At 39.8% G+C, this 12,676-nt stretch overlaps 1 protein-coding gene across 1 annotated transcript; it reads left to right on the top strand.

Annotated features, from left to right (window-relative positions):
* Nucleotides 1-6,644: 6,644 nt before the first annotated feature.
* LOC146002979 (uncharacterized) lies at nt 6,645-10,343 on the top strand. The gene has a single exon (XM_083141135.1). The coding sequence runs from the start codon at nt 6,645-6,647 to the stop codon at nt 10,341-10,343; it is 3,699 nt and encodes a 1,232-aa protein (XP_082997261.1).
* The last annotated feature ends 2,333 nt before the right edge of the window (nt 10,344-12,676 follow it).

Raw genomic sequence — 12,676 nt, 5'->3', positions numbered from 1 at the left:
TTTCCTTCAATTCTTAATTCTCTAGCTACATTATACTTCTCACAGATAAGTAACACACAGATGAATGAATTCCTGGTTTTAAAAAGGTGCCTCAAACAAGGGTGACATCTACACAAGAAGAAGTTTCAGCCCAGACACAATTACGTATATATTGATGAACTCAATGCGAAAATATCTACGTTGTGGTTGTTTCAGTTAAATGTTTAGTGGTATAATAACATACAATTATTTAGATAGTTTGCGGTACTTGTTGTTCACCATGGAAACGGACGTTGCTAGGGAACTTAAACTAAGTTTATTTCACCCAGAAAACTACTGTAAGTGAATTATGCTAGACTTTTCGTATTTTAAAATACAAGCGTCAGAATATATTACAGAGGCAAGGTAGGAATTTTATGGGAATGACGAAAACCAATTATTTTCTAATTACGTTTAAAAATGTGAAAATGACAAAAGACGTAAATATTGCATTCCAATTTAGTGTCGCTATTGAATTCGTTTATGCAAGACATCCAACTAATTATCTTGAAATGGTTATTACTTACTCAGTTTATTATTAAGAAAATATACAATAATATTCTGAATATTTGTACCTTATTAGAGACCATACACACATAAAGTTACTTTTTAAACTTTTCAAATTAGCGAACTTATTCACTTGTCGCCGCTTCATCCAATACAACATGCAGATATTTTACTCCATCTATAATATGATTGCGCCCACAACGTGGCTGTAGGTCACGCATGTGAGCGTACAAGACGTGGCCGAAGGCCATGTCGAAAGTACGCGAGTATTTTGTATATTGTTCAGGAAAATAAATATCTCTATATTCACAAACAGGAAAATCTAGAGTATATATGGGCTTACTCCTTACTTTCAATAATTCTTGATGATCCTCATAGTACTCATTATATAATTGCACCCATCCTGTATCTTCGCCGTTGTTAATTTTGCCTGTATCATATAATTGAACCAAGTCAAATAGAATGTCGTTAAACGGATGATTGACTTCTGACATTGTTTTTAACAGATATTTAATAGACATTTCTCTTTTCCTATAACTTAAATTCCATTCGCATGCTTCCATGTATACTGCAACATTGGGAGTATTCTTCATCAGTCCTAGACACTTTCGATGAACTTTTCTCTGTATTACTTCCAAAGTTCGAAATACACAGAAAGAAGCCACATTTATGGGAAATGATTACTGGTGCAAAGAGTTAAACATAAGGTGAAGCAATAAGTAAAAAAGAAAGAGCATTGAGTTTAAAGTGAGACGTCATTTGCGGGAGCGTATCCCATACTACAAATTGGCCATTGTTTTACCTTACATAATGAATCCTGTAACAACGCTGGATTTTCGTGTGGATCATTTTACTTCTATGAGTTTGCAATACTTTCTGCATGTACGTTGGTTGGTGATTTGAACTTTAGGTGGTTTGTTAGAATATTTAATTTAGAAGGTTAAATAAGACGTAAAGGAAGAAGACTTGTCTCTGTATCTTAATACTATTATTATTATGAAGAAGGGATGCAAAGATATACTTACAGTGATAAAAAAGACCAACTAAAAAGGTTTTAGGTTACGCAATTTGAGAATCATCTACAGTTTTCAAATATTTTTAAAGAAATATAAATATTCCCTATAATATAGTTTACCCGAGACAAATAAGCTTACACGTCTTCTACATATGTATGTAAAATCCGGTAATTAATAATTCAGCATAAGAAACCATTTCCATCTTTGGTTACGAATGGCGTATGTTTTCTCCAAAACACATTTTCATTTGTTTGTAACTTTTAAAACTCAGCGAGATACTTACAGTAAGTAAGACTTAGCGAGAAATTTAGAAACCTGATTCCACGTATATTGTAGAAAAATAAAAAAATATTTTAATAGTCACAAAATTAAAATTAAAATCTAAACCTGCTTTAGTGGTTAATTCCCATTGGTATGTTAAAAAACTAATTAATGTGTTTCCTATGTGAGATAATAACGAAACGTTTTCCCTCCAAGTCATGGCGGCTGTCTGCGATAAATTGTTAACGTGGAATTTACGGGCATTTTACCTTAGGGGTAATTTTAAATCAAGCAAGTTTTTAAAGAGAAGGTCATTCATAATCTGCCCATAGACCCACTGGCTAAACCACGTCCTTTAATGAGAACGAATTTGAATTTGCATAAAAAGTACAATCACTTTGTGCACCGTACCTTCTGGGGGAGAGCAGAGCACCCGTGTTCTACTCTGCACTTGATGGGGCATCAACGATTGGGATGTGAAATGGTAAAACAACGAGTCCAATATATATATAGCCCCAATCCCACCACTGACTCACTGACTCACTGACATAAATGTTCTCCATGAAGGAAGCCCCGGAGGCGAAAAATGCCCGATTACGACCCCCCATGAAATCGTCTCAAAAGGCCGAGAAAATTCAAAAATCGCTCAGTTTGCCCTTTCTTAAGGGTGAAAATCCCCTTTTTTCACGTCCTTAGCAACCGTTGCCACGGGCATTTTTTGCAGCACACGTTGTTTCCTTCAATTTTTAATTGTCGAGATACATTATATTTCTCACAGATCTACAACATACAGATGAATCAACTCCTGGCTTTGAAAAGGTGGCTCAAACAAGGGTGACATCTACATAAGAAGAAGATTCAGTCCAGATACAATTACGTATATACTGGTATACTCAATGCGAAAATATCTAAATCGTGCTTGTTTTAATTACATGTTTAAAGGCATGACAAACAATTCTTTATTTAGAGATTGCCATGATTGATTATACGATAATTCAGATGTACTAGACTTTGTATTTGCGTCACAATTTATTACAGAGGTAAAATAAAAACAATGATCTTTCAATTACGTTTACAAATGTGAAAATGAGAAAAGACGTAAATATTGCTTTTCGAACTTAGTGTAGTTATTGAATTTGTTTACATAAAACATATATAACTGACTATCTTGAAGCTTATTATTAAGAAAATGGACAACAATATTTTGAATATTTGCCCGTACACACATAACATTACGTTCACAACTTTCCAAATTAGGGAACCACGTCAGCCAGAGGCCCTTTTTAAGAGTGAAAATGCTCTTTTTATACGTCCCTATCAACCTCCGTTTCCAGGGGCTAGATATCCGACATTTTTCACTCAAGGCTTTAACAACATCAGCATAAAATAATTAAATTTGAAAATGACGTACAGTACCTTCTTTCAATATTTTTCGAATGCCAAACGAATTTACAAAATAAATAATTTCCTTATTTAAAATAACAAGAAATCTCTTCCAGATACTTCGATTCTTGTGAATGGCACTGATTAATGTACGAGCAGATGTTGCAATGCCGGATTACAAACGTACACCGTCAGATTCGATTGGGGCGACACATGGTGTCAAAAAAAGTAAACTTAACTGACACAGTACAAAACAATTGTCATCATTACTAAAACATTATTAACATTCTGAGCTTTTTGGCCTGCCTTGGTTGAGTCTTTAGTGCCTTCCGACATTTTTATTATCCTTGAGAACATGGACGCATATGATTCAAGTCCCAGTTAGAAAACATGCATCAAACAAGAGTGACATCAACATAAAAAGATTCAGTTCAGATTTTACATAAACATTTGTATACAACTTACTTCATTGGTATTCTAAATACGAAAATAGCTCTACCATGACTGTTTTCATGAAATGTTTATCGTGTTTGCAATATGTGGGCTGAATCTGCCAATTGAAAGTTACATATATATCCTGCGTTTTCATTTCTTCTTAAAGTCTGTTGACAAAACAAATGAATAGAAAATGTCAATTGTACATGGATATCAGTTGGATTACAATATTACAGTTTTCCTGTATGACGGTTTGTGCTGCTTCGATGGATAATGTTCTGAAAGTTAGACTAGACTAGAAAAGGCTCCACTGTAAGTTACGATATATGTTTTATACAGTATTTTTTGTTAGTGTGTTGTTTTTGAAATGGATACATCAGATGTCTTTACATGCGTTGCAAGCGGCACAACACATCAAGGAGATTTGAGAATCTTCACAGAGGGAAGAAACGCCCAGTGCGTGGCAAACTCTGCATGTGCTATTGCCTGGTATGTTATTTCTAACAATTCATTTTCTACTGACATTATAGACGCCTTACTACATGAAGGTCATAACTTATATTGTCAAATTGTGGGTGATGATATATTCCTGGAACCAGAGCAGCTGCCGGCAGAGATTGTTGTTCTGTCTCAAAAGATAAACTTGGGAAGAGTAGAACCAGTGCTGGACGGGCGATTTCCACTGAGAGAGTCAAATATACCAGATAGCATACAGGAGTTGGCTGCAAACTTGATGACCGTGTGTGAAAATTCTCCAAACAATTGTGGTTATCTGTTCACAGGACAAACATACACTGTCTCATTTTGGTTTTTTGATGGGTGTTTCTATGTATACAATTCGCATGCAGTGAATGAAAGGGGTGTACATGATATTCATTTCGAATATGACAATTTTGCGCGGCTTTTTAAATGTGAAAATATTGAGTGCTTAGCGCGGGTTTTGCTAATAAATTCTGCTGTCGATGGCGTATTACGATTTTATGTTGTGCATCGCGTACTAGTTGAACTCCAACTTGGTGTTCGTTCGGAGGCGCAGGTAGAAAATGATTCCGACGTAAGGACAACAGAGCCAATAGAGGTTGCAGGGCAGTCAGAATTGTCAATTGGAAATACCGGTCGGAGTAGAAAGTCAGACGTTTATGTTGGAAAGGCCGGACGCCCTCCAAAGTTAAAGAGAAAACGGTCAAAAACTTCATCTAATACTACAGCGGAACAACATCGCGAAGCAGTTAAACGATACGCTATATCCCATCCAGACATAAACAGAACTGCTGTTCAGCGTTACACGCAGAAACACCCAGAGGTACACCAGGCAGTTGTTCAGCGTTACACGCAAAAACACCCAGAGGTAAACCAGGCAGCTGTTCAGCGTTACACGCAGAAACACCCTGAGGTACACCAGGCAGCTGTTCAGCGTTACATGCAGAAACACCCAGAGGTAAACCAGGCAGCTGTTCAGCGTTACACGCAGAAACACCCAGAGGTACACCAGGCAGTTGTTCAGCGTTACATGCAGAAACACCCAGAGGTAAACCAGGCAGCTGTTCAGCGTTACACGCAGAAACACCCAGAGGTACACCAGGCAGTTTTTCAGCGTTACACGCAGAAACACCCAGAGGTAAACCAGGCAGCTGTTCAACGTTACACGCAGAAACACCCAGAGGTACACCAGGCAGGTGTTCAGCGTTACACGCAGAAACACCCAGAGGTAAACCAGGCAGCTGTTCAGCGTTACACGCAGAAACACCCAGAGGTACACCAGGCAGTTGTTCAGCGTTACATGCAGAAACACCCAGAGGTACACCAGGCAGCTGTTCAGCGTTACACGCAGAAACACCCAGAGGTACACCAGGCAGTTTTTCAGCGTTACACGCAGAAACACCCAGAGGTAAACCAGGCAGCTGTTCAACGTTACACGCAGAAACACCCATAGGTACACCAGGCAGGTGTTCAGCGTTACACGCAGAAACACCCAGAGGTAAACCAGGCAGCTGTTCAGCGTTACACGCAGAAACACCCAGAGGTAAACCAGGCAGCTGTTCAGCGTTACATGCAGAAACACCCAGAGGTAAACCAGGCAGCTGTTCAGCGTTACATGCAGAAACACCCAGAGGTAAACCAGGCAGCTGTTCAGCGTTACACGCAGAAACACCCAGAGGTAAACCAGGCAGCTGTTCAGCGTTACACGCAAAAACCCCCAGAGGTACACCAGGCAGTTGTTCAGCGTTACATGCAGAAACACCCAGAGTTAAACCAGGCAGCTGTTCAGCGTTACACGCAGAAACACCCAGAGGTACACCAGGCAGTTGTTCAGCGTTACACGCAGAAACACCCAGAGGTAAACCAGGCAGCTGTTCAGCGTTACACGCAGAAACACCCAGAGGTACACCAGGCAGTTGTTCAGCGTTACACGCAAAAACACCCAGAGGTAAACCAGGCAGCTGTTCAGCGTTACACGCAGAAACACCCTGAGGTACACCAGGCAGCTGTTCAGCGTTACATGCAGAAACACCCAGAGGTAAACCAGGCAGCTGTTCAGAGGTATGCTGCAGAGAACAAGGACAGAAATAGACAGGCATCTCAGTCCTACGAGAAGCAAACAGTAAGGCATCTCCCAAATTCTCTAAGGCATTGCGAAGGTATTGCTTTTTACTCAAAAGAGCAGTTACATTTAATTCAGCCTTACCGCCTGAAAAATCCATCATTACTCTCTCAAAATTGTTACAAGTGTAGCTATTGTAGTGCTCCATTGTTTGAGGAGGAGAGAGGGAAAATCCAATGGTGTTGTGGTCAGGGAAGGTACAACGTTGTTAAATTTCCGCAACTTTCAGGTAATTTCTATGAACATCCTGATTTCATCAAAAGGCCTCGGATGTACAATGATTTGTTCGCCTTTAGTGCTCTGGTTATTCCACAAGGTTGGCACCATCTCAAGACTGGGCTTTCTTCGTGAAAATATTAGGCAGGACTTACCATCGGGTCTTTGACCTTGCCTACAGAGGTCCGTACCCAAACCATAGCTCAATGTATGTAGACGACGGCGAGGAGAGGATTCGTTGGGCAACAAGGGAATTCCTTAATTCAAACGTGGTGAATGCAATATCTGAATATTTGCATGCTCGTAATCCTTTTATAAATATGTTAAAACGGCTAAGTGATGAACCATCGGATGAGGCTCATCTTGTTTTTGAAACAGCCACTAGAAAAACTCACGGTCCAGTGCTTCGTGACAGACCACAGAGCATGGAAATAGCAGCTGTAATTAGAACAGAGTCTGAGGTACTTAATCCTCGTACGATATGCATTTGGAAAATGGGAGAAGCCAAGCCTCGCACAACAGATTCCAACCACCCACTGTGTGAGTCCTTCCAGTACCCACTTCTGTATCCAGAAGGAACTCCTGGATGGTACATAAACCGATTGGATAATAAAGGTTGCAAACTATCACAGCTTAAATATGTTCGTAGCCTACTAATGTCGGAAAAGCGTTTCACACAATATGGTAGGTTGTCAGAGACTTGGCTCGTGGATATGTACGTAAGGATAGAGGAAGAGAGGTTACGCTTTCTTAATTATTCACAAAGGAATACTTCGAGCTCTAGTCTCAGAAGTGCCCCATTATATGAGGTGGAATCAAATGTTGTTACAGCCACCAGGAACCAAATGTTGGACTTAGAGATAGGGACATCTGATCAAAGAGAGCATGTAGTGAATACTACCCGCAGAGATGAAACCGTTCTAGGAGAGGGTGGTTTCATACCTGGTCGAATTTACCTCCCTAACACATTCACTGGTGGACCTAGATACATGAAGATGCGTTATTTAGATGCAATGGCATTAGTAGGACGACTTGGTGGCCCTACATATTTTCTGACATTTACAACTTACTGCCAGTGGCCAGAAATCAGGCTATCGACTCACAGAACATGCAAGAGTGAGCCTCAAGTGTGCTGTAGGGTGTTCCATATAAAACTGGAGGAGATACTACGTGACCTTAGGAGTGGTGCTTTTCTTGGGAAAGTAGTATACATTGTGTGGGTGGTAGAGTTCCAAATGAGGGGATTACCGCATGCGCACATATGTTTCAGAATCGAAGGGGGCGGTCCTAGGCAGTCTACGGATATTGACAGAGTGATACGGGCTGACATTCCAGGATCTGAGGAAGCTGGTGGTAGACTGAGAGAGCTTGTTATTCGTCACATGATTCATGGTCCGTGCGGCCCGCCAAATCGCACGAACGTGCCATGTTGGGATGCTGAGAAACAGCAATGCACAAAATGGTTCCCAAAGCCCCATACACAAGTCACATACATAGACGATAGAGGATTTGTTCATTACCGTAGGAATACTGAAAATACTGCCTTGCTTCAGCAAGGTGGCCGACAGGTAGAAATTAGCGATTCGTGGGTGGTGCCATACAACTCTTCCTTACTGCTGAAATATGAATGTCACATAAATCTTGAGATTGCTTCTGCACGAAGAGTTGTGAAGTATCTTTTCAAATATATAACCAAGGGAATTTCATTGAGACGTGTTGCTGTGGTGCCCGACGATAAGGTTAATGAAGTTGAGCAGTACGTTACAAAGAGGTATATCGGAGCAAGTGACGCAGCTTGGCGGGTACTGGAGTTTAATATAACGGGTAGGGAACCTACTGTAGAAGTATTACCTGTACATCTAGAAGGAAAGCAGCTACTGATATTCCGACCAGGTGAGGAGGCTGAGGCTGTTCAGCGGTCTTCATCTAAGCTTACCATATATTTAAATCGACCGTCTTTGCCAGAGTTCGACAACCTAACGTACATTGATTTTCATGAAAAATATATTGTTCATACTAGGCGACCCAAAACTACAGCAGTCCCCATACACGTGCATCCTGATGGGAAACATTTTATAACATTCAGACAACGGGGTACTGTGGTTGCTCGTCTTTTCTGGGTTGCTCCTAACAGAGGAGAATTGTATTATCTTCGTATATTGCTTTCTAGATTCGCTTGCCGTAGTTTTAGAGACCTGATTAGACGAGGAGGGGAGTGTTGCTCCACCTTTCAAGAAGCAGCCCGAGCACTGGGTCTTATCAATAACGAGGAGGAATATAGAGACGCAATGGCTGAAGCATCAGTATTTATGACTGCACACAACTTGCGCTCTTTTTTCGTTTTGCTCTGCAATATTGGTGCTCCAGCTTCAGATTTGTGGGACGAATTTCAACACTGTCTCTCTGAAGATTTCCTGGAAAGCATTCGTAATAATACCCTCCGTGCATACAATTTAGCGCTCATCGAAATTGAACGTGGCATGCGCCGCCACGGGACTTGTTTGAGAGATCATGGTCTTCCAGACGTTGAAGACAATTCTACTGAGCTCGGAAGAGAGAGATTAATGTACAATTCATCTTCGCTAAGGACATTTGTAGAATATTGGAAAGCTAAATTATCGGAAGAACAACGCTGCGTGTTTAATTATGTGGACCATATGGCAAGTCAGACTAGTTCATCATCAAACTACAGTCGTTCACTTTTTATTGATGGCCCAGGAGGTTACGGAAAGACGCTATTGCTACAGGTTATAGCAGCACATATAAGGTCACAAAATGGCATTGTTCTCTGTGTGGCTAGCTCTGGCATTGCAGCATTGAACATGGAGGGAGGTATCACCGCTCACAGCATGTTTCGGATACCTTTAGACCTAGGTGATGGAACGGGTTTTTGGGGTCTCACCAATGGTTCCCAACGTGCAGAGCTTATTCGGGAGTCGACAGTAATCATTTACGATGAGGCTCCCATGTCTCATAGATATGTAGTTGAATTACTGGATAGATCTCTCCGTGATCTGATGCAATCGCAGAGGCCATTTGGAAACAAAATCATTATTTTTGCAGGAGATTTTCGTCAAATTCCACCAGTCTTACCGAATGCCCGATCAGAAATTGATATTGTATCGGTATCATTACTGTCTTCGTATGTGTGGGATTTTTTACGTATATTTAGGCTGACTACACCACAAAGAACTCATGGCGAAGAGGAGTACTCTCAATTTCTCATACAAATTGGAAACGACAGTTTAAGTCATGGTGCCTGCGGTAAAGGTATTCCTATGTATAATATTCAAGTGGAAACCTGTTTGGAAAATCTAATTCAATTTGTTTTCCCCCTTGAAGTATTGGCAAACAAAGATAGATCATCCAATAGAGCTATTCTCTGCACACACAATTCCAATGTGGATGAGATAAATTCAATACTTATGCGTTCACTGGATGGAAACGTCCATGATATGTGCAGTTATGATTACATCGATGAGGATGATGCAGATGGCTTTGATGTAGACGTGGAGATGCTTCACCATGCTCGTGGGAAAGGAGTTCCAGATCACATCCTCAGGTTGAAGGTGGGAGCTTTATGTGTAATTACGCGAAACCTTAATTTCGACGATAGACTAATGAACGGTACCAAAGTGTATATTGTGGCCATAAGTCCTCGGCTGATCACGGTGCGGCGACCAGGAGACAACCAACACTTCGGCATACCAAGAATAGTGTTTAGGTTTAGTATTGTGGTTGGGAGCCCACTACAGATGTACATGAGACAGTTTCCTCTGCAGTTGTGCTACGCTATGTCCATACACAAAAGTCAAGGTCAAACCTTAGATGTTGTAGGCGTGGATCTTCGTTCAGACTGTCTCGCACATGGACAACTGTATGTAGCGATGAGCCGTGTTAGATGACCTAGAAATGTTAGAATTCTAGTACCCTCAGAAAAAATCATAGACGGTGTTGCGAACGTAAAAAATATAGTGTACAGAAAACTTATTTGTGATTCTTCACAGTGGGAGAGTTAATGTATGTTACTCGGATACTCCATTAACAAAAATATACATATTGCTTACTTTTAATTAATAAAAAATAATTATCCATGAATGACCTTACAATTTGTTCATGATGTACTACAACATAAGCAGTAATACAGTACATTGTTCTAAATCTCCAAGGTACAATGTGTTAATAAAAAAAGGTCTGGAAACAGACTTCAAACAAGTTTGAAATGCATATAGGCAACAATCCAAACATTTATATTTGCGAGAAGAGTCATTTTTACATTTTCCTCAAGATTAATATAAATGAATCAAGTATACGTAGTAAAACATACTTCAAAAGAGATGACATCTATATGAGTCAGTCCAAAGATTACATGAACAGTAACAACTTACTACTCAATATAAAAGTATCTCCATCATGGCTGTTTTAAAATTTTTACACATGTAATACTTTAGTTGTTCATTAACCTGGAAACAGACAATGCTAGATAACTTTAAAAGGAGCATCCACGCACACGTACATTAGAGAACGTACTTTTTTAAACAGTAAAAATGACTAAAGAAGTAAATATTGCTTTTTTATTTTATGTCGCTGTTGAATTCGTATGTATAAAACATCTAACTATTTACTTCGAAACAGATATTATTCACCCACCTTACTATTATGAAAATAGACAATAATGTTTTGAATATTCGCAAGATTATTAGAGCCCAGCCACTTACAACGTTACGTTCTAAAAATTTCAAATAAACGATCGTACTCACTCGTTTTCATACTACATTAATACATGCTGACATATTCAACGACATTAGGAGCATGGTGGAACTAAAGAAGTCGCGGAACGTCACATCGGCGAGCGCACAAGACTTGGCCAATAGTCACGTCGAGAGTGTGCGAGGGGAATGACGGAAAACAATTATTTTTCAATGGACATTTCCACTCAATTTTTGTACAACAATATTAAAAACTACACCCTGGAAAAATTACCCCAATCCCACCACTCACTCACTCACTGACATAAATGTCCTCCATGAAGGAAGCCCCGGGAGGCAAAATAAAAAACACCCGATTACGACCCCCCATGAAATTATCCGAAATGACCTAGAAAATTCAAAAATCGCTCAATTAGCCCTTCTTTAAGGGTGAAAATGCCCTTTTTCCACGTCCCTAGCAACCGTTTCCAAGGCTTTTCTTTTTTGCTCACATTGCTTCCTTCAATTCTTATTTGTCTAGCTACATTATATTTGTCACAGATCACACACAGATGAATCAACACCTGGTTCAAGAAGGTGCCTTAAACAAGGGTGACATCTACATAAGGAGTTTCAGCCCAGACACAATTACTTACGTATATATTGGTAAACTCAATGCGAAAATATTATCTACATCGTGGTTGTTTTAACTAAATGTTTAGAGGTATAATAACAAACAATTATTTAGAGTTTTTGCAATGCTTGTTGTTGTCCATGGAAACGGACGTTGCTAGGGAACTTAAAGAACTTTATTTTCACCCCGAAAACTACTGTAAGGGAATTATGCTAGACTTATCGTATTTCAAAACATGAGCGTCAGAATTTATTACGGAGGAGAGGTTGGAATTTGATGTGAACGACGGAAAACAATTATTTTTTCCATTACGTTTACAAATGTGAAAATGTCAAAAGACGTAAATATTGCATTTCCAATTTAGTGTAGCTATTGAATTCGTTTATGCAAAACATCCAACTAATTATCTTGAAACTGTTATTACTTACTCAGTTTATTATTAGGAAAATAGACATTAATATATTGAATATTTGTACCTTATTAGAGCCCATACAGACATAACGTTACTTTCTAAACTTTTCAAATTAGCGAACTTATACACTTGTTTGGCTTTACCAATAAAACATGGATACATTTTACCCCATCTATAACATGATTACGCCCACAACGTGGCCGAAGATCAAGCATGCGAGCGTACAAGACGTGGCCAAAGGCCACGTCGAAAGTACGCGAGTCCAATATATATAAAGCCCCAATCCCACCACTGACTCACTCACTGACATAAATGTTCTCCATGAAGGAAGCCCCGGAGGCGAAAAACGCCCGATTACGACCCCCCATGAAATCGTCCCAAAAAGCCGAGAAAATTCAAAAATCTCTCAATCGGCCCTTCCTTAAGGGTGAAAATGCCCTTTTCTCACGTCCTTAGCAACCGTTGCCACGGGCATTTCTTTTGCACACATTGTTTCCTTCAATT

This window comes from Lepisma saccharinum, chromosome 19 (assembly GCF_977018435.1).
Source record: "Lepisma saccharinum chromosome 19, izLepSacc3.1, whole genome shotgun sequence".
In the NCBI taxonomy this organism is placed as follows: Eukaryota; Metazoa; Arthropoda; class Insecta; order Zygentoma; family Lepismatidae; genus Lepisma; species Lepisma saccharinum.
This window is presented reverse-complemented; position numbering and strand designations above follow the sequence as displayed.

What these genes read in the sequence shown, in the direction of transcription:
- LOC146002979 (XM_083141135.1), top strand. Translation starts at nt 6,645, where the DNA reads ATGTATGTAGACGACGGCGAGGAGAGGATTCGTTGGGCAACAAGGGAA.